Consider the following 23,572-nt stretch of genomic DNA (forward strand, 5'->3'; position numbering starts at 1 on the left):
TTTCTCTCCTTACGTCTGACCCATCCCTCAGTGGATCTGCTCTCCCCTCCTCTCCTGCACCTGCCTACAACCATCTCTTACCTGCATCTACCTATCACCACCTCGTGCCCACCCCACCTTCCCTCTTTTGTCCACCTATTATTACTCTGCTTTTCCCTCTTATATATTGGACTTCGCCTTTTCCTATCTTCAGTCCTGAAGAAGGGTCCTGACCCGAGACGTTGACTGCCTGCTTTTCTCCACAGATGCTGCCTGGCTTGCTGAGTTCCTCCAGTGTTTTTCATTTAAACAGAAAAGGGTTTAGGTACAAATTCAGTTGGGTTGATGATTTGGGTACTCTGATTTTCCCTCAGAGTACATGGAGGCCAATTGTGCTGCACTGGAACCACACAACATTGATTATCTTTGTGGAGCAGCAACTGGCAAAGAAATTGAAATGTTTGACTAGACAGCCCTAAAAACAGGTTGCAGAGCAAGAGCTGGCATCTGTGAAGCAACAGTGTACATCCCACCAAGAGCTTTAACTGATGTTGGCCCTCTCCTCATTGGTACAGATGACGAACACTGAAATGAATATACATGGTGTTGGTGTGCTACATAAGTTCAACTCAGTGGATATGGCTCATTGTATACTAAATGCATGTTTCTAGGGAATGTTAAATTTAACCCTATTGGGTTTATCAGTCTTGAAAAAGTAACTGAGAAGTGTTCATATCAAGGTATAAAATATAGGATACAGTTCGTCAAAGGAAGGTGAGGAAAATTACTTCAAACCAAACAGAAAGGGGCTTAGATACAAATTATTTTGGATTGATGCCAAAATACTCCCTCAGAGGGCAATCCTGCAGACTAGCGAAGGCAAAATTTTTGGTTCATTCAAAGAGCCGTTGGATCCTGTGTTGAGGAAACTTGAGGGTCTTCCTACATACATGTTACAGGTTTTCTTTTGTCTCTGTCAGTTGTGCTTTAGGGGTATTAACATCAAGGAAACAACAAGCCACAAATAGAGGACGAATAATTGAAGCAAAAAAAGTACAAGGACGTGTGCTTAGAAACTTGGTTCCATCGTTATTTGGTGCATGGAATGGCCATTGTGTTTAGCGATATTTGATTGGATCACCCAGCAAAACAACTGCAAAATTGGCCAAAAGCTCCTTTGAAGAATCCTGCATCTAATGGGCAGAGAGGACATCAAGCCACAAACACCTACATTGTCTCTGTCAGAGAGTGGCACCAAGAGGTTAGGTGAGGTGGACGCATGTCAAAAGGAGATGAATCAAGGAATAATAGTCTGATGGTAGCCCAAGAAATCTGGGGCTAGGGCTTGCCGGAGGGAGTTCTACCTATCATTCCTGCCTGGAGGAGTCAGAAAGAGGACCACCATTTTGATGCTTTTGTGACAACATTGATGGAGTTGCAGAGTGATATATTGAGCATGTTGTCAGACCTGCCTCACCTAATACAGGGAATAAGGAATATGGAAAACCCCACCACCATGCTCTTGGAGGAGATAGTCCCAACCCAGGAGACGATTTCCTCTCTGGAAACTTTGAATACTTCCAGATTGCAGCTGTGCTGGGGACACGGTGATGTAGAACTTCCAGACCCATTTATAAAGGTAACCAGTGTGTTTAAAAAATGTGATTATACATTTTTTTTATGTCATTCTCTGTTGCTATAACTAGCGCTGCTGAAATACATTCTCTTTTTGGGCAAGCAATTAACATTCTTCACTGTGCAGACTTTAAGTCAACACTGGAATTGTCACAAACCCTGCCTCACCTAGAAAGATTACTAGTGTGCCATGTGAATGTGCTCAAGCTTTATCCTGATTGGAGTGATGCTTCCACTTAGAGATTACAGCCTCACCTCACGATTGATGTAGACTTGATACCATGTTGTTCTGGAAATGACTGCGCACGATCATGATGTAAAGTTGATTCCTATTGCACGATTTTTCTCCCCTACCTGTCTGCTTACATTAGTTACCATGGGCACCTCTGAGGATAGTCCCCTTAGATGGAAAAATTGTTCCATTGTGCCCCTTCTTCAGGAGCCAACCTGTTTATGGAAGTGGCTGAAAACGGCAGGGTGCAAGGAAGAATGACTCCAGATTGAATCAGGCCGAACTGTTGAGAGCTGAGTGAAAAATTCTGTGCATCATTGGAGTGGGCGATAATTGCTGAGCCAGCTAGTACTGCCCACATTGCCTGAATGAGCAATTAAAAAAATGGCTTGAGATTTATTATCCACCAAACAGATTTGGGTGAAGAGACTTGACAAGGGTAAAAAAGGTAGGGGGCTATGGGCTAAATGCAGGCAGATAGGACTTGCTTGCTGGGACAACACAGTCGGCATGGACAAGTTGGGCTGAAAGGCCTGTTTCCATGCTGTTTCCACTCTATGACTCAAAACCTACAAGGAGGAGTTGAACTGAGTAAAGTAGATTTTGTGCAGTGGGCAGTGTCCTTTTCACTGAATACAGCTCGTTAAGAAATAGAGATTCTGCAGCAAGCTACTTCAATACTTGGACCACAGATTCAATTTTTGCATCTGTAATGATGAGTTCAGATGGACCTGCTGAGGAGGATGTGAGAATTATAATGTATCACAAGGGCTCCTAGAGTTTGGGTAATCTATGTTGTTCTTTCTGATTGTACCAAGGAGAGGGTCACTTTGTCTGTATAATTGACCACGCAGGCTCGTTACCAGAAGTACTTCTCAAATGCCTTTGCAGTTACTGCGTCCCTCCTCCACTCTGTTGGGAGGTGAGGTTGTTGGTATTCGCTGGGGCTACCCCCTCTTCATCCTGATTCTTTTGTTCTTGCAGGTTCTCAGAGACAGGACTCTTGCTGTCCCAGAGAATGTTGCTGTCTAGATGGCTAGATCGTGTGTTAAATGCTGCACAATGATGAAGTCAGTCCACATGGCTGCTGCAAGACACACCCAGACTGATGCAGACTTTGGGATCTCAGTCAAGGGAAACAAATGGCATTTTCTACATTGATTCCAGTGCTGGTGTGGTTCTTGTTGTAGTGGCATTCTGAACCAGAGTAGCAGAGCAATTTGGTGTGAGCAGCCATGGAAGCAGAGGGTACCCTTGCCTCCCAGAAGCCATCCCTCTGGACAGTGTAAATGCTTGCAGTTCACTCTCTATAACAATGAAGACATGATTGGTTATACCAGGAACCATGGCACTTATGATGAGGAAAATCTGGTGGAGCACCACAAGCTGAACACTGAGGGAGTGGAAATCGTTCCTGCTCGTTAAAAATGTCCAGGTTATAAATGAGCCCTTACCGGCACTTCAAGAAGGTAACCAGCTGCCTGCACGCTTAGGAAACCAGCAACACTGGCAAACCCCACTGCAGAGATCTGCTGCGGCTGTTCGGAAAGATCCAATGCCAACGAAGCCAAGAGTCACGGTTATCCAGGTATGAGGATGTAGCTGAAAGTCTTGCCACATATCTCATTGATGACAGCCTTGGAAACAAATACATTGTTTATCTGAGAGGTTCCAGGTATGATCTGCCAGTCTTCATGTTGGCTCTTTGTGGATGGGCACGTCTACACATCTTTGTCCAAGGTACTCAGCTTACCCAGTGTGGATAATCATTGTCATAGCAATGGGTCTGATAACAGATCTCTCCTGCCTTTGGTAATTTACTCTCACTGAGGTCATTGTATTTGCAGAGACTTGATTTCAACTGCTTTGACTTCAATGAGGAACAGGTGGCATGTCAGTCAGTGGGGTTTGCCAGTATTGCTGGTTTCCTAAGAGTGCAGGCAGCTGGTACCTGCTCTGAAGTGCCCGTAAGGGCCCATTAATAACCTGGAGATTGCTGCCAGTGATGTCACCACTGAAGGACCAAAGAAAAGAGTACCTCAGCAGCTAAATGCTAGAGAAAGCACTTCCTGCCATGCGTGACATACACTATGGACTTTGGAAGGTCCTTGAGCAGCCTGCAGTGAGTGCTGAGGCTGCCCAGTCTGATTATCCGACATCAGTGGAGTTTCTTATTAAATCAAAACAAAGCGACAAAGTAGTGCATTGCATTCCCAAATTAAACGACGACAGCAAAGTCATACGTTGCAGCTTCCTGTTCCAATTGTGCTGGTAATGGCTGAAATGAAGCTTGAACCTTAATTACAGCCATTAGGTGCGCTTAGATACTGGAACACTACTGGCACTTAGTACCTGGTTCAATTTCACACCGGGCAGGCTTCCAACAGGAAGTGGGCATCACCTTCAGATTGAAACGTGTGCAAAATAGATTTTATGCACAATTTCCATATAAAAAAGTGCTATGCACTCCAATTTCAAGGCAATGCCTTAGGTAATTGGTTACCACCCAGATCCCTGGCTGTGTTCCTTCCTTATACTGCATCTGGACAGGGTGATAAGTACATAGGAAACCTACCTATTAGGATTAGATTTCCATCCTCACTGCTGTTTCGTGATCCTCCTCCCTGCTGTGCATACTGACATTTCCTTTGCAGGACTTACTTTTTTCATTCTTCAACTTGATTGGTTGTGTTAAAGTCTAGTTTCCTTGGAGGTGAATGGGCTAAAGCTGAAGATCACACAACTGCTGACCCCGCATCACAAGGCATTATGCAAAAAAAAGTGACAATCACACTCAGAATAAAAGCATACCTTTTTTGTCACTTAATTTTCTCAATTCATGACTGTTTTCCAGAAGGCTACCCTTCAGTAACACAGTCAAGTGGCTATTCTCCATGTGCAATTCAGATGCCAAATAACAGAAAGCTTTTTCCTTGTATATTTTCTGTTTGACTTCCCTAGTTGCTCGGAAAAGGCAGTGGTGGGCCTTCTCCTTCACAGCAGCAATGATGACAATGTGTGATGTAGAAGGAAACGTGGATGTGCTGGTGTTTACAGGGTGCTGCCTCTGTACATAGAAGTGCTGTGGAGGCAACTGGAGACCTATGGCACTGCACCTGGACACCCAGGTTTGAACACATTCAAACACACTCCTAACTCGAGCCTTACAAATGGTGGCAAAGCTTTGAGGGGTCAATAGGTGATCCACTTCAAATGGAGTACCCAGTCTCTGTTCTGCTCTTGAAGTTGTTGTGTTGACATTTGAGCACTGAAATGAAATGGTGCAGAATAACTATTTAAAACACTGAATAACCTTTGCAACTTGCATGTACGTTAACTGGCAAAATGGACTTTTTTTTGGGTGCTGAGAGAGGCTGAACTTGGAAGTCGATGGTGCTCCATTGAAGGTAAGGAGAGGGTGAAGCAGTTACTGACTTTATTTGACAGGTTTGTTGGACCTGATGGAGATTTAAGTGTCAATGATTGAACGATAATCAGATGAGTCTGATTACAAAGTTGTTGGAGCAGAAATCCAGAGGTCTGTACTCATGATCAGATGACAGTTCAAATTCCTCCATAGCATCTGGCGATTTTAAATTCAGTTAATTAAAAAAATCCATCTCAAAAATACACTTCAATGAAACAGTAAAAGCCTATTAGTTTACAAATGCTCCTTAGAAAGAGAAATTTGTCATCCTTCAGGTAAAGTCTGGGTTATAGGTGACTCACATAACATGTTGACGTTCAAATGCATTCAGTAATAGCCCAGCAAGCCATTCAGTTGTATCAGATGCTATCAGAAACAATAATAGGAGTAAAACTGAATGGACCACAAGGGATTACAATGTCTTGGCCAATACAGGGACCTGGCTAAGAAAAGTGAAGCATTAAATATTCCTGGTCGCAAGGTGTTCAAGAAACATAGGGAAGGGAAGAAAGGAGGGGAGCGGCAGTATTGGTTAAAGAGATTGTTGCTGTTTTGGAGTGAGAGGATGTCCTTGAATTATAAAGGACAGAATTGAATTAAAAAACAATAGAGTCTCAGTTACATTGCCAGGACTATTTTATAGGCCACTAACAAATGGGAAGGACATTGAGGAACAAATTTGCAGGTAAATTGCAGGGACGTGCAAAAGCCACAGTGATCATTAGAAACTTCAACCATCCACATATCAGCTGAGATGGCAGTAACATAAAGAGCAAAGAAGGGCAGAATTTTATGAAATATGTTCAGGAGAATTTTTTTGACCAGTGTGTTTCTAGCCCTACAAAGGAAGGCAACATGGTTCTAGGATATGAGCCAGGAACAAATGGGTCAAGAATCAATTGGGGAAACATTTAAGAAACAGCCATCAGTATTTCATAAGGTTTAGAAGGGCTGTGGAAAAGGATACAGACCGAAAATACAGACCTGAAAAGAGTCAATTAGAGAAGGATAAATTTCAATAGGATGAGATTAGATTCAGCCAGGGGTTCTGCAATTTCCTCCCTTACTTCCCTCTGCAAGGTAGATCCCACTTGGACCAGGTAATTTATCCACTTTAAGTGCCATCAGCCTTTCTAGGACCTCTTTGTTGTCAACTTTGAGCCCATCCAAAATTTCAACAGTATCATCTTTTGCCAAGACTTCATCAATTTCTTCCTCAATGATAAGTACTCAGTTAGTACCTCAACAGTCACCTCTGGCTCCATGACTAGATTTGTTTGTTTGATCTCTGATCAAATCCTTCCTCCCCTTTTCCCGTTCATATGCCTACAGAATATTTCTGAACTACCTTTTCTATTTGCTGCCAGTGTTTCCTTGTGTTCTACTTTTCCCCCTCTTATCTTACTTTTTCACTTCCATTTTTGTCATATTTACAGAATCATACCTTTCAGCTAATATCTCAAACTCCTCCATCACCAAAGCAAAACATAGCAGTTACTGAAAGTGTGAAATAACTCCAGAAAATGCTGGAAGTACTCAGCAGGTCAGGTAGCATCAGTGGAGAGAGAAACAGAGTTAACGCTTCAGATCCATGGTCTTTCATCAGAACTAAAACATTAACTCCGTCTCTCTCACTCACTCCACAGATGCCACCAGACCTGTTGAATTGTTGGTATTCCAGCATATATCCCACAATTTCTGTTTTTTTCTCCTCTAGGCCCCTCTAGATATGCTCTGTCCCAACATTAGTGAAGAGATGATAGTGTGTGGTGTATGGCTCAGAGGGTACGGCCCTGGGAGCCTTCAAAATTGATCCCAAATGCCATAAAGTCTTAGACATAGGAAAGAGAAAAATTCAGCAGATATAATGGCATTTCTCTGTATTGAACATCACTTAGAAGCACTGAATATAGCAAGAATACTTCAACATCCATCATTAAGTGACTCAGAGTGACTCGCTGCTGAGTCATAGAGAAATAAGGACCGGAAACAGGCCCTTCAGCCCAACTCATCCATGCCGAAGGGTCCTGAAGAACAGATGCCAGACTGACAAGTGGTGAGAAAACCAACACAGGGGAAAACCCTACCTGATTGCATTCTCACCAATCTACCTTCCACAGGTGAATCTGTCCATGTAGGAGTAACCACTGCACGGTCTCCTGTTTCATAATATGTTGGCCACTACCCCCAAATTTAAACAGGGCTGAACAGATCTGGCAACTGAAAACTGGGCATCCAGGAGGGTGGTGAGATATTAACACAGTAGAAGAGTATTCAACCACAATCTCCAATCTCATGAGTTGTTCTATCATTACATCAGGCCATAGTCCAATCCTGATTCAATGAGAAATGTTGAAGAAAATGTTGAAGCTGCCTTACAGACCCACATACATGATATATATTAGAAGCAGCATTCTACAGACAGAGCTAGCTGCTCCTACAACCAATGGATCAAATGAAGTTTTGCAGTTTTGCCATATCCATTCATATACAGCAGTGAACAAACCAACAGCGTTGTGGGAGTATCTTCACCAGATGGACACAAGCAGTTCAAGAAAGCAGCTCACTACACCCATCTCAAGGGCTGTTAGTGGTGGACAACAAATACCAGCCCTGTCAGTGATATCCTCATGAATTCAAAAGAAAATGCAAATATTGTCTTTACAAGTGTGGATCAGAGGCTGGATATTCTGCAGCAAAAGACTCACCCACAGACGCTTCAATGCCATTTCCCCCATGCAAGGCACAAGCGAGGAGTACAATGGAATACTCTCCACTTACCTGCATGACTCCACTTCTGGCAATATTCAAGAAGCTTAATTGGTAGCCCACCCACTGCAATAAATATTCACTACCGTGCAGTGTCACTGCAGGGTGCATCATTTAAAAATGCTCAGCACCAACTCACTAAGGCTTCTTTGATAGAACCTCCCTCTACCACCTCGAAGGACAATGGCAGTAGGAGATTGGGAATCCACCATCTAGATATTTATCTCCAAGTCATATGAGAAGCTAATTTGGAAACATATTGCTCCTTCTTCATTGTCGGTGGGATCAAAATCCTGAAACTTCTTACTTTCCACTTCTTACTCCCACGACTGGAGCTTCAAGGAGGTGGCTCACCACTTCTTGAAGGTACTTAGGGATGTGCAATAAATATTGATCTTCACCCGTGAATGAACTTAATAAAAAATGTTCCATAAGTTTTGTCGGTACTTAATTACAACAGGATTCTATGAAGTATAGAAAGTGAAAAAAACATCAACAGTCGACTTAGTAACATTTTTTGCTCATAAAGGTCATCATATTCAAAGACCACACCCACCCGGGGTCATTCTCTCTTCTCTCCTCTCCCATCAGGCAAAAGATACAGGAGCCTGAGGGCACATACCACCAGGCTCAAGGACAGCTTCTATCCCACTGTGATAAGACTATTGAATGGTTCCCTTATACAATGAGATGGACTCTTGACCTCACAGTCTACCTTGTTTGACCTTGCACCTTATTGTCTACCTGCAATGCACTTCCCTGTAGCTGTGACACTTTACTCTGTATTCTGTTATTATTTTTACCCTGTACAGTTCTGGTCGCCTCATTATAGGAAGGATGTGGAGGTGTTGGAGAGGGTGCAGAGGTGATTTACCAGGTTGCTGCCTGGATTAGAGAGTATGGATTATGAGGAGAGACTAAAGGAGCTAGGGCTTTACTCATTGGAAGGAAGGAGGATGAGGGGAGACATGATAGAGGTATACAAAATATTAAGAAGATTAGATAGAGTGGACAGCCAGCGCCTCTTTCCCAGGGCACCAATGATCAATACAAGAGGACAAGGCTTTAAGGTAATGGGGGGGGGGGGGGGGGTGGAGTTCAAGGGAGACGTCAGAGGGAGGATTTTTTTACCCAGAGAATGGTTGGTGCATGGAATGCGCTGCGTGGGGTGGTGGTGGAGGCTGATACGTTGGTCAAGTTCAAGAGGTTGTTAGATAAGCATATGGAGGAATTTAAGATAGAGGGATATGTGGGAGGAAGGGGGTTAGTTAGTCTTAGGAGTGGTTTGAAGGTCGGCACAACATGGTGGGCCGAAGGGCCTGTATTGTGCTGTATTGTTCTATGGTTCTATCTCAATGCACTGTGTAATGAATTGATATGTAGGATCGGTATGCAAGACAAGTTTTTCACTGTACCTTGGTGTAAGTGACAATAATATACCAATACCAATAACCTATATTCACATAACTCAAATAACCAGACACTGCTGGTCTATGATACCAGACAGTTACTAAGATTGCGAGATTTGACGAACTGTTCCCCTTTTTACACTTAACAGCAAGTTACAGCTTTGTCAGAATAGACATCAGCCAGTGATTGTTACTCTAATAATCTTTAGAACACCATTATTTATAACCTCCACCCCTAGATCACATTAGGATCTATGTATTTTCTAAATCCTTTACTGGCAAAATGAATTATTTAAACATGAACAGCAGTGCTGCCACGTGAGCAGGGCAAGCCAATTAATTAAACAAGATTATTAACCCGATTATAATTGTGAATCCTACATATTTGTATTAGCTGTGACCTATTAAAAAAACAAAAGGAAAAGGAAAAGGTTGCATTTTTTTCTCATCTACAAGTAAATCAGTTAATGCCCAAAGGAAATAAAAACTGGAAAGTAACTTACTGACAATGCTTCTTCATCTTATTAGTAATTTAAATGCCAGTGCAGATAATAATGTTATTAGGTTCTGCTGACGGCACTGAATCTAACAGTGATTATGTTGTTTATTGACTTCCAAAGTTTGACCCCAATGTCCTCCAGAAACACACAATCTACATTTTTGTCCTACTGAATGAAGAAAAGGCAAACAAGTTGCCACAGGTCATGAGTACATTTCTCACTGCCTAAGGTTATTTGCAAGCGGGATGAAAATGAAGGGCAGATTCTGCATTGACTTTTCTTGATTTATGACAAAGTCCAGCATCCTTGGGAAATCAGAAGTTTTAATATATTGTTGAGGCAGTGGTGGAACTGAGTGAGACATACTGACATGGGCTTTCACTGCAGGACGACACTGTGAACATAACCAGGCGCACATCTGAGATTCCACATATAAGCCACAGACTGTGTTTCCTAGCCACCAAACTGGTTCCCCTCCCTGGCCAGTAGCTAAAGCTGATCTAGAGTGTTAGTAAGCTCAGTATCCTACTTTATACTGGTCTGAGCTTCTGAATCCACAATCATCTCCTTCATCAATGTTAAAACACAATGATGCAATTGCCTCATGGTGTGAGCTTTTGCAGATAAAAATTATTTGCCACTAATTTGGGGAAATACAGCATTTTAACTGGTGCATCGAATACACTTATTTACTGCAGCAGGCATAGAAAAATCGAGACACGAGATTCTGCAGATGCTAGAATCTGGAGCAACACACACAAAATGCTGGAGGAACTCAGCAGATCAGGCAGCATCTATGGAGGGAAATAAACAGTCGATGTTTCGGGTCGAGACCCTTCATTGGGATTGGAAAGGAAGAGGGCAGAAGCTGGAATAAAAAGGTTGGGGGAGGGGGAGGAGCACAGGCTGGCAGGTGATAGGTGAGTCCAGGTGAGAGGGGGAAGGTGGATGAATGGGAGTGATGAAAGAAGTGAGAGGGGATAGGTAGAAGAGGCAAAGGGCTGAAGAAGAAGGAATCCAGTAGGACAGCAGACCATGGAAAAAAAAGGGGAAGGAGGTGAGGAATAGATGGGCAGGTCATGAGGGTGGGAGAGGGGAAAGAGAATGGGTGAGGGGGCCACAGGAATATGGGAAGGCAAGGGAGTCGGGTGGAAGGGGAGGGATTACCGGAAGATAGAGAAATCAACATCAGGTTGGAGACTACCAAAGTGGAATATGAGATGTTGTACTGTTGCATTAACTTTTTTTTGTGAAATTACTTTTTTTAAAAAGAAATGGAACCCCTTAAATTTGTTTGAGAATTACAAGGCAGCAGAACAAGAACCTTGCAATTCTTAGTGCATCTTGTCGCGTTGCCTGGAAAAGGAGCCCTTCTGCATCTGGGGAAAGTTCCTCGGTGTAGGTGTGCTCCAGCTGTCCCCAGTAGTACCTAGAATGCTACAGGGTACACTGACAATAATTAACAGAGATGCTCACCAATGCAAAAGCTTAAATCCATTCATCAAAGCAAGGTTAGGGATATTATTCATCCGTAAAGTTGGACACAGTTAAGCCAGATCAGAACAGTGACAACCTCCCGTGATAGAGCATGCTGGTAACCAGTAACTCTTATTAAAGTCTACGCATAAAACTTCTTTTGACTCCAAAATAATTCTGCTTGGGTTACGGGGGAGGTCATTAGTTCACCTTTAAACTTGGGACAACCAGCTTTTCCTTCGGTTAATCATCTTTCTAAATAAGCACCGTCTCAGTGCAAAAATATAATTTAGTTTACTTCAATTCAGAACAGATGTAAATTATTTTCAACACTATCATACATTGGTTATCAAAGAAATTCTTTCATTAATTTGGAAATTCAAAATAAGACATTCCAGCTTAATTCAATGCACCCAAATAAGTAAATATTGCTATTATTTGAATAGTGGTTCACCAGTTAGTGCTACTGCTCCATAGCTCCAAGGACCGACTTCAACTGTGTGGTTGCTCTTGTTTTCTCCCATATCCCAAAGATACGTTGGTAAATTAATTGGCTTCTGTAAACCAATCCCTTAGTGTAGGAAATGGCAAAAGAACTGAAGGGAAGTTGCTGGGCATGTGTGAGAAAATAATTTGCAGGGGCACAGGGAAATAAGGAGCGGGGGAATAGGACTGACAGGATTGCTGTGCTGGGAGCCAACATGGACCCAAGAGACCAAATGAGGTCTGTTCTGCATCGTAGCATACATGTATATAAAAGCACAATTTGATACAAAATCTCTGCAGAAGTGTTGTTATTGTATGAATAATCTCTATTAATGACATTGGATCACACATCATTTCTCCCTCCCCACCCCACCCCACACAAAGGGTTGTAGAAATCTTGAATTCTTTACTACAAAGACTGTTGGCGCTGAAAAGATCGAACATTTTGTAATAAAAAGTACATCAAACTTGGTTTGGTAAGGATATTAAGGAATATGAAGCAGAGAAGGAATTAAGAAATAGATGAGCCATGATTTAAACAAATGACTAAATGGCCTTACGAATTAAGTGACGCCCTCTGTTCTCAAGGTTTCTATTTTAAGTCATACAAATGTTAGACTCTTACTCCCTTAAATACTTTGCATATTTAGAGCATTAACAAAATCATTCCTCAATTCATCTTTTAATTCTGATGATCAATGGATCTATGTAGAAAATGATAATGTTTATGTCTTCTTCATGATTAAACAAACCAGGGAGAAGCTTTGCAACTAGAAATTATGCATGGCCCATTGGATAGAATGGGCTCAATGAACCTAATGGCCTTTTCTTATTATGATAAGGGCCTGGAGTGAATGAAGCAAAAACCTTCCCTTATCTACGGCAACGCACAATGGTTGCAATGAACTAACCTCAGTTAAGAATGTACTACTTTTTAAACAAAATGATAATGTCAATCTCTTAACAGTACTGGGTTTAATATATTATTTAATCTCTGCACTTAATGGGCCAAAGAATGTCAATTAAGTTTCTTAAGTTGCTGTTTTATTAATGATTCATAACGTTTGGGATAATGTGCGTCAAATTAAAGCCTGATGCCTCAGCTTCACTAATGAGAAAACAAACAGATCAAATAAATTGTCCCTCGAGTCCAAGAAGTTTCACTCAAATCTTAATAAAAAGTTCTTTGGTCATTTTTATAATAAACGCCTGTTGACATCAGCAGATCCCACTGAGGTCACAATGTGTAAATACCCAAATTCCATGATTCCTCTCCAGGATATTCCTCACCCCCACGCACTACCACCCCTTGGACCCCTTCATATTGTGAACACTGGTGAAAACTGGCCTTGCTTTTCACTAATCATTCTGGGACGTGTTACCAATCTCTTGCTGCCGGTTTGTATTGTCATCAAGTCTTCAACTTTTATACATTTATGTCAAATACTAGAGGACATGCATTTTAGGTGAGAGGGGGTAAGCTTAAGGGTGATGTGTGGGGGCAAGTTTTCTTTTACAAAGAGAGTGGTGAGTGCCTGGAAAAGGCTGACGGGGGTAGTGGTGGAAGCAGATACAACAGTGGTGTTTAGGAGGCTTTTAGATAGACACATGAATATACAGTGAATGGACTGGTATGGATCATGTGCAGGCAGAAGAGATTTAGTTTCATTTGCATCGTGTTCGGGACAGACATCATGGGTTGAAGGGCCTGAACCTGTGCTCTATTGTTCCAGGTCCCATGAGTAGGGACCCAGTTCCCTTCTGCAACACTTCCAAATGCACGTTTTCCCCAGAACCAACTGAGCAAGGTTACAACCCACAGTGCAGTATGGACACAGCAACAAACTGATCTTACAAATATTTGGCACAATGGATTGAAGGTTCCTATAGTTCAGTTCCTCTTGGATGGAATTCACTGAACTATGACTAATCAGGATTTAATCTGGAGATATGTAATCCTGCTAGAAGCTGTGCAGCTTCTATATTGAAACGAAGTATTTAATTTGGGAAAAATGGGAGGATGAGAGATCAAGTATGAACCTTGAGTAAAATGTAGAAATGCTTTTAAAAAAAATCAAATGACAAGTGTTCATAAGCTTTAAATTATCTTCAGCAAAAATTAGAAAAATATAATTGGTGAATTATTAATGTATCACATGGATCAATATTTTCAAATTATCAAAAAATGCTTCAGTTGAAGGAAGATTAATCTCTTTTATGAATCATCTAGATGAGAACTATATCTAGTTACTTTGATTATCACACTGCCTACTGCCTGTGAACCAGAGACCAATTACAGCAAATACACTAACCCAACAGCACAGTGAGACTAAAAGAAACAATTACAAGAGTACCTTCCAAAAGGAGCTGATGCAACACTTCCAACATCAACAAGAAAAACTACAAGAGAAAAACAAACATTTTGATACAATAAAGAGTTTCAAAACAGTCACAGCGTGGAAGGAGGCTTATTAAGAGATGGCACAATGGTGAAACTCTGCCTCCCAGCTCCAGTGATCTGGGCTCAGTCTTGACCTCCGGAAGTGTCTGTGTGGTTGCATGTTCACCCTGTGACCTCATGGAATTCCCCTCACATCCTAGGACACTGTGGGAAGCTAGGGAAGAAATTGTTGGGGCCCTGACTAAGATACTTGTATCATCATGGGTGAGGTGCTGGAAAACTGGAGGGTGGCTATTGTTGTGCCTTTATTTAAGAAGGGCTGCAAGGACAAGCCAGGGAACTACAGGGCGGTGAGCCTAACATCAGTGGTGGGAAAGTTACTGGAGGGGATTCTGAGAGACAGGATCTACCTGCATTTGGAAAGGCAAGGACTGATTAGGGGTAGTCAGCAATGAATTTGTGCATGGGAAACCATGTCTTGTGAATCTGAGTTTTTTTGAAGAGGTGACCAAAAGGATTGATGAGGGCAGGGCACAGATATTGTCTTCTTGAAATTTAGCAAGGCCTTTGATGAATTTCCCCATGGTAGGCTGGTTGGGAAAATTAGATCACATGGGATCCAGAGTGAGCTAGCCAATTGGATACAAAATTGGCTTGGCAGTAGGAATCAGAGGGTGGTAGTGGAGGGTTGTTTTTCACATTAGAAGCCTTCGACTAGTGGTGCGCTGCAGGGGTCAGTGCTGGGTCCACTGTTGTTCGTCATCTATATGAACAACTTGGATGAGAATGTAGTTGGTATGGTCAGTAAGTTTGCAGATGACACCTAAATTGGTGGTATTGTGGACACAAAGAAGGTTATCTAAGATTTCAACAGGACCTAGATCAACTGGGAAAGTGGGCCAAGGAATGGCAGATGGAATTGGACAAGTCAGAAATGTTGCATTTTGGGAAGTTAAACCAGGACAAGACTTGCACAGTAAATTGCAGAGCCCTGGAGAGTGTTATAGAACAGAGAGACTGAGGGGTACAAATACAGTTCTATAAAAGTGGCAATATAGGTAGACAAGGTGGTGAAGGCATTTGGCACGTCTGCCTTTATCAGTCAGGGCACTGAGTACAAGAGCTGGGACATCATGTTACAACTTTATAAGACTTTGGTAAGACTGCACTTGGAGTATTGTGTGCAGTTCTGGTCACCCAGCTATAAGGAGGATGTAATTAAGCTGGAAAGGGTGAAGAAAAGATTCACAAGGATATTGCCAGGGCTTGAGTTATGAGAGACCAGATAGGCTGGGGTTTTCCCCCCCTGGTCTCACCATCATCTTCTACAGCTGTAAATTGACATCCCAACTGTTCTCCTGACCACACTTCATAAAATCCTACCCCTCTTTGCCATCCCAGCCTATATATGGATTGATGAAATCCCTAATTATCACCATGGCTTTTGCTTATCTCTGCAACCTTCCTGCTATTTATTCCACAATGTCCTTCCCACTAATTGTCAGTCTAATCACACTATTGTTGTTGCTTAATTCTAAGCAGACAGATTCTGTCCTTGATCGGTCCAGGACACCCTCTCTCTCCTTAAGTAATATCACCACTCCTCCTCCTTTCCTTCCTGATCTTTCCTGAACATCCAGGAAATGTTAGAGAATCACTTGCTTTTGTTTAGCCAGGTTTACTATTGCAATGACATTGTAATCGCATGTAGTTAATTATGTCTGCAACTCTTCAACCTTGTTTAATATGCTTCTCGCATATACACACAGACTTTGTGTGTCTATCTGAGATTGTCCTGTACTCTGTCTTATTCTGGTTCTATCTAAAAACTTCTTATCCTTTGTTCTGGTGCTATTTGTCTTTCCCAATCATCCTTGCTCCTTTTTCCCCTTTTCCATGTTACCTTCCCATGTCCAGCCCATTGCCAAATTAGTTTAAACCTCTTCTCAACTGAGGGGCACACTGACATTTCGGATCAGTCCCGATGTCGGGTCTCGACCCAAAATGTTGACATATACTTTTTGCTTCCATGGATGCTGCTTGACCCACTGAGTTCTTCCAGCATTCTGTGTTTTAGTTCCAGATTCCAGCATCTGCAGTCTCTCTTGTCTTGTTCTGAGTTCTGTTAGGACACAATCTGTCTAATTTGAATAGGTTCCAGCTCCCTTAGAACTAGCCCCAATGCCTCAAGTATATGAAGCTCCCCCTCTTGCACCACCTCTCCGGCCACACATTCATCTACACCACCGTTCTATTTCTAACTCTTTGGCACATGATCCGGAGAGTAACCTAGAGATTATTAAAGGTGCTGCTTCTTAACTTCCTCCATAGATCCTGCCTGCAGGACTCCTTTTTTACTTCCCTCATCACTGGTACCAATGTGGACAACAATTTCTGTTTCCTATCCTCCTCCAGAGCTTATTGCAGCCACTCTGTGACATCCTCAACCCTGGCTCCAGGGAGACAACATACCTGCCTGGAATCACTCCTGCAACCACAGAAACACCCAGCTCTGCCATGAGGTATAGAATCCCCCACAACTGTCGCTGTCATCTACCTCCCACCCTGAACAGCGCACCCGTGGTGTCATTGTGACTATGGCTGCACTTCCTTTGGGAAACCTCTCCCTATCAGAGAAGAATATTCGTTAGAGAGCGAGATGCCCTCGGGGTCTCCGCATCTACCTCCCTGCTTTCTTAAAGACTGTCTGATGGATTCTCAAAACTATAGTGTAACCACCTCCCTAAATTTGCCATCCAGGAAACACCCAGCTGCTTGGATGGTGATGTCAGCTCCAGCTTCAAAGCCCACAGCTCAAGCTCCTCCAGCCGACAACACTTCCCACACCTGTGGCTGTTACAAACACAGGAAGCCTTGGAGTTCCCACATGTGCAGGAGGTGCACTCCATGGATCTGAGGTGACCTGCCATCCCTCTTTTTGTTAGATTAATTCAACAGAAAGTATCATTACTGTTAAATTATGTCCTGTTTTACTTTTCCTGAAGAAAGTTTAATCTCCAGGCCCTTTTTCTTTTAACCAAATGCTTGCTTCAATTCACCGGGCCTCTATTTTTCCATGTTCCTTTTAAACTCACCATAGGGAACAGGATTGAGTATGTGATAAATAGGAATACCATAATACTAACTTTTTAAATTAAATTATATGGTTCAAAGGTGAAGTACATATACCAACATTTTTTTTGCTTCTAGAATTCACCTTAATTTATATTTCCATCTCATCGCTGTGGCAATCTTTATTTGCCATTACAAGGGATGAAAAATGTAGCCTCATTCCATCTCCCCTCAATCCCTCTGAGGGTCTCAGGAGAAGAAACCACACAGAAGTAACAAAGGAATCTGGCAATATTTAGATAGGATGATTATGACTTGATAGTTTCACAATTCCAGTATTTGCAATACTCTTCTTACATAGGCAAAGGGGTGTCTGATTTGCCTTTTCTAAACCTTTCACCCAAGTGATCAGAATGACCACTGTGGTCTTAAACAGATGTTCTCTCTATCTACATTGATGAGAACAGGTTCTCTGTGCCACACATTACTATTCCCTACTGTGACCTGTACAACTCTGCCATACACAAAAATCTGGACTTTGACATTGTTAGGCTTTTGGTTCTTTTTGTAGGAGGCAGGACCAGAGACTCCTGCGCTTACCAATGACCACTGCAAAAAGCATCACTGAACACATCTCTTCCATGTAACACAGTCTGCTATTGACGTGTTCACACACAGCCTGGAATATGATTAGATTAGATTAAATTAGTTTGTCATTATATATGTACACACACACACACACACACACACACACACACCAAGGGTGTAATGAAATTCCTTGCCTGCATGAAGCTCACAGAGCAAACAGTATACATGGTAATAATAAATACTGATGAGCACAAAACAGCAAGATGGAGCAAAGATTATTGTGCAATCTGAAGTAGTGCAAACAGAAATGCTGAAGTGACAATAACAGAATAATTGAGAGAGGTAGAATTGAGAGTACGAGAATGTGGCAGCAGCTCCGGGAAGGGGGTGTGAAAGAGGTGATTGGTTCAGAGGTCTGATAGCAGTGGGGAAGAAGCTGTTCTTCAGTCTGGATGTGCAGGTTTTCAAGCTCCAGTATCTTCTCCCAGATGGCAGGCATCATTGACGATACTACGAGCCTTCCTGAAGCAACGCACTGTGAAGATGGACTGGATGGAAGGAAGGAAGTGACGAGCCTGTGATGGATGGGGCTGTGTTTACCACTTTCTGCAAGTTCTGACAGTCAAGAGCAGAGCACCTCAGCCTGACTGTTCCAGTACTCATCAGTGGAATAAATCAGTCAGCATCAGACAAGTGCACCACCTCCTGTATGCCTCTGACTTTCACAAATAACTAGAAAAGGAAGTCAATGAACAGCTTGTAGGAAACACAAGAGGGATGATTAGGGAGATTCCATGTCATCACAACAAACTCACAATGAACATATCCCACTTTTTCTCCCAATGCCGTTCACGTATGAATGATTTTAAATTTAAGCAAAGCCCTTTCTCAATTCTCATTTAACATTTCTGCACAAGATCACTTAATGATTCCACGATATAACAGGGGTAGATTTTTTTTTACAAAAACTAAACTGTGCATGGCATAGGAATGCCTACTAAATAAATAAGTAACTATGGCATGGCAGTGTAGCAGTTAGCATAACGCTATTACAGCGCCAGCGACCCAGGTTCAATTCCGGCCACTGTCTGTAACAAGTTTGTATGTTCTCCCCGTGACTGCGTGGGTTTCCTCCGGGTGCTCTGGTTTCTTCCCACATTCCAAAGACGTATAGGTTAGGAAGTTGTGAGCATGTTACGTTGGTGCCAGAAGCATGGCGACACTTGCTGGCTGCCCCCCAGAAGACTATGCAAAAGATGCATTTCACTGTGTGTTTCGATGTACATGTGACTAATAAAGAGATCTTATCTTAAATAAATTAATAGTTAAGTTTGACACAAGGTCATTAGATGAGAGGCCAAGTTGTGCAGACTTAACTTACTTAATTTTTCTTTGAGTACAGAAGATGCCTCTCTGCGACTATATAGTGCTTTTGTGACACTGCATCAGGGTATTGTGCACATTTTTGGCCTCCTTAATTAAGAAACAATATACCTGCCCTAGACAGAGTTTAGCAAAGACTCACTAGCCTGGTCCTGGAATGGCAGGTTTGCTGTTCCAGGAGAAAGCAAGTAGAGTAGACCTGATTTCCCTGCAACTTAGAAGAAAACTATCATTACAATGTTCTTACAGGGCTCAACAGACTGGATGTTTCCCTTGGCAGAGGAGTCTTGCTCCAGAGGTCATATTCTTGGAATAAGGGGTAGGCCATTTAGGACTGAGACAAGGAGAAATTACTTCATGTAGGAGGGTGAATCTCTGGAATTCTCTACCCCAAAAGGCCGTGAAGACTCAGTCACTGAGTTCAATCAAAACTGAGGTCAATAGGGAATCAATGGACATGGGTACAGTGCAGGAAAATGCACTAGTAGAAGATCATCCATGAATTTGATGAATAACAGAGAAGGGTCAAAGGGCCAAATTGCCTATTAGTGTTACTATTTCTTATGTTTTTAAGACTAGCTTGCACTATGTCTTTGTCAATGAATTTATACACAATAGGTAACAATTTGCTATTAGTCAGCTCAAACAAAGTTTGTCTTCCAAATTCCTAAAGTTGGGAGCTGACAATCATGCCATGAAAGAATCAGGGCATTTAGAACATAGGTCAACAGGGAAAGCTATTGCTTTTCTCCTTAACCCATCAGGTAAGTGTGTGAAATTAAACAATGCAAAGATTGAGAAGGTAAGGTAAAACAGAGAAGATGGATTCATTGTTACATCAGGTATAGAACAAGAAATAGAGGGAAAGGAAGATTGGATTATGAAAGACAGAAAGAAAAAGACAAGGTCAAAACATAAAAAATAAATCTAATACAAAAAAACAGCTGAGGTTCAAAACACAAAATAAAGGCAGAAAATGCTGCAAATATTCAGGTCAGGGAGCAGAGAAACAAAACTAATGTTAAGATCAAATGACCTTTCGTTGAAACTGTCAAGTTGTTTAAAGTCCCCAACAGTGCACTGGTTAGTGAAAAATTAATTTTTATGCTACAACAACACTTCCTGTGATTTCTCCACCATCCTCACCAGTAATACACTGCAGTACATATGACTTAAGAGGTGTAGACCACTCTGCCCCTCCAGCCAGCTCCAGCATCTAACAAGATCATGGCTGATCTGATCGAAACCTCAACTCTGCATTCCCATCTACCCACTGTATGCTTTCACTTCCTTGCTTATCAAGAACCTATCCACCTCTGCCTTAAAAATATTTAAAGATGGTAGATTTGAGGAAGAGAGTCCCAAACATTCATGACCCTCTGAGAGAAGTTCCCTTATCCATCTTTAAATAATGACTCCAAGTTCTAAATTCTCCCACAAGATCTTACCCACTTTCACCCTATGAAGGGTGACATGTTCCATTAAATATCAGCCGTAGGAAGTGTGTTCAGGACTACAATGCATTAACAGGCAGAGTAAAGTAAGCCTGTGTCGCTATGAAATTAGGTGAAAGTGAAATTGTACTCTAGCATGAATCACCTTCAGGAAAGGACAAAACAAGGTAAGAAAATTAAGGAGAATTTTGTTTTAAAATTGATTTATGGCAAGATCAATTAGCTTACAAACATGGCACATTAATACTGAGCCTGCCTTAAACAATTAGTTTGGACATCTCTGCCTGAGCCAGAATTGGTGGAATGGGCTAGAAAATCCAAATACAGTACACACAATGCATGATATTCACACTTCGGCTTGTCTATTAAAAGGGGAATGTTTTGTGGTGATAACTAGTTCTTCTCGAAAGGTTATATTGATAAATATATCAATAATACTGTCAGTTATTAGCATTATCAGTTATCAGAATCCACCATCAGTCTTGAATTGTCATTGATCCTTTGTCCAGATATTCTTAGTCTCATACTTGCAGCTTTATCACATCTTTAGCAGTCTTCTGGACTCTTAAGTTATTATATTTTTTTCATTTGCCTCGACAGGATATTCAGCCAAGTGGATGGAAGGTATGGGGTGGTGGGGGTGTTAAACCAATTTTGAAGTTCCCCTTCTGTCTGTTGGAAGATCACACAGTGCCACAGTTTACTTCAAACGCGTTTATTTAGCAATATATTGCTGGGGAGAAATCTCCTTACTCTATCGTGGAGCCTGCTGCGGAGTTCTCCGAAGTACAAAGGAGTAAGCAGTTATTTATACAAACATTGTCATGCACACTTTAATTAGCCAGGCTCCACAGTTCTGGGTTGAGCAGAAAACGGACAAAGGGCTACTGCAGATGGACAAAGAGCAGCCTCACACCCCAGGTTCAGCTAATCGTTTTGCAATCGGGTGAGACAAAGGCAGGTATCACCTTTATTCTTTGAGACAGCCTTCCCATTTCCCGTTAAGATTGACTATCATTTCCATAGTCAAACATAATGGGAATCCAATTAAGTTCCAGACAGAGCAATTACCACACAGCACCCAGCCTAGGAAAGCAGTGGTGTGGCTGATCTGGCCTGAAGGACGCTTTTTAAATCAGTATTTCGAGCAGCCTTAATTCTCATCCATCTTAAGATATTAATACAGTTACAGTTTATTAATCCTACACCTCCTCGGGGGGGGGCTGCTGTTAGGGTGGGACAAAGTGCATCATCAACTAATTCAATTCTTTCAACTTGACCTGTCTATGATTGTAGTTTCCTGCCAAGGTCACACACATCAATCCAAAGTGAAAGCTGCTTTTATATTACCCCTTCCAGAACTATACACAAATTTATGGCCATCTACAACAACAACAGTTTACACAGCTTTCACGTAATAAACGATCCCCAGTAGCAACAAACAAAACTACTTAAGGAGATATTAGAACATGATGACCTAGAGCATTAGAACATGATGACCTAGAGCTGAATCAGAGGTATATTTTAAGGGGCACCTTTAAAGGAGGATAGAGACGTGGAAAAGTAGAGATATTGAACAAGGAACTCTTAGGGGTAAGCAAATGAATGAATGATCTCCCAATGGTAGAGTGATGGATATCAAGGATGTGCAAGGGACAAGGTTAATTTCAGCTAAAAAAAGACCAGACTAAGAATCAACTTGGGAACTTGGGGTGCTCATGTTCCAATTCCTCACCGGGCAGGATAGTTACCAATTGAGCCAGCAGATGAGCAGGGTTTGAAAAGAGCGATTATTTGTTTAGCTGGGTCATTTTAGCACTTCTCAATTCACTTATTTTTACACACAAAATGATTTTAAAAGTTCATTTTTATTATGACAATCGTAGCTGTGTGAAGAGAAAACAATTTATATGTCATAATATTTCTCCAGAATGCTCAGAGCAAAAAGTAATAAAACAATAACTTCTTGCTTTGACTGCAATAAATCTCTACTAAAGCATTTAAAATCCCCAGGAGAACCAACTTTTCTTTATTATACATTTCTAGCAACTTCAGAAAGAACGGTTTGGAGAAAGAAGGATTGAGGATACAAACTTCAGAGATTGTCACTTCTGCATTCCAAACCATAGCAAAGATGATGGGAATTTTACTTAACATGCAAACATGTACACTATTTAAAATCAGGTTTGCAAAAAGAACGAAATTCATGTAAATTAAACTATGACGTACCCCATGTGTAATTACATCCCCTTTCAAAATTACACTTTTTATCCCAATCAAATTGGCCAAATTGTAAGGGAATACAAAAGAGGAGTTAAGAAGAGAGCTAAAAAATAATTTCTGGGATAAGATCAGTTATCTTCACTTTGTCTTTCTGATAAGATCTGGTCTGCATATTTCAGATAGGTATTAAAGAGCCAGACATTCTCCCAGTGTAAAGACCAACATCCAGCCAGAAAAGCCAAATCTATTATTGGTCATGGGACTTCTCGGTATGGAACAGAGCTTGAGCTTTACCTGCACATGAACCTCGAGCTTCGCTTCCCCCCAATCCCCATTACCTAATTTGTCACCCTTCGCCATTGGTTCCATCTGCCCATCACCCACACACCTGTCATCCTGGGTTTCTTCTCCCCTGGCCTACCCTTCCTAGTCCCTCACCCATCTGGTTCCATCTGTCCATCATCCCTCCCTTATCTGGTTCCACTTATCACCTTCAAGCGTGTGCCTCTACCTTCCCCCTTCCTTCCCACCCACCTCA

At 41.8% G+C, this 23,572-nt stretch overlaps 1 protein-coding gene across 7 annotated transcripts in view; it reads right to left on the minus strand.

Annotated features, from left to right (window-relative positions):
• The window catches only part of ube3d (ubiquitin protein ligase E3D), a 159,112-nt gene that overhangs the window by 28,220 nt on the left and 107,320 nt on the right, over positions 1-23,572 (minus strand). Inside the window, exon 10 of one of the 7 annotated variants that reach the window (XM_052025340.1) lies at positions 21,303-21,483. The exons of 5 other annotated variants lie outside the window; for them this stretch is intronic. In XM_052025340.1, coding sequence (XP_051881300.1) covers positions 21,385-21,483 — 99 coding nt within the window. In that variant the 3' untranslated portion in view covers positions 21,303-21,384. Of the gene's footprint in view, positions 1-21,302; positions 21,484-23,572 lie in introns of those variants that run through there. One more of the 7 variants, XR_007957064.1, reaches the window with a different exon arrangement.

This window comes from Pristis pectinata, chromosome 10, assembly GCF_009764475.1.
Source record: "Pristis pectinata isolate sPriPec2 chromosome 10, sPriPec2.1.pri, whole genome shotgun sequence".
NCBI classification, from domain to species: Eukaryota; Metazoa; Chordata; class Chondrichthyes; order Rhinopristiformes; family Pristidae; genus Pristis; species Pristis pectinata.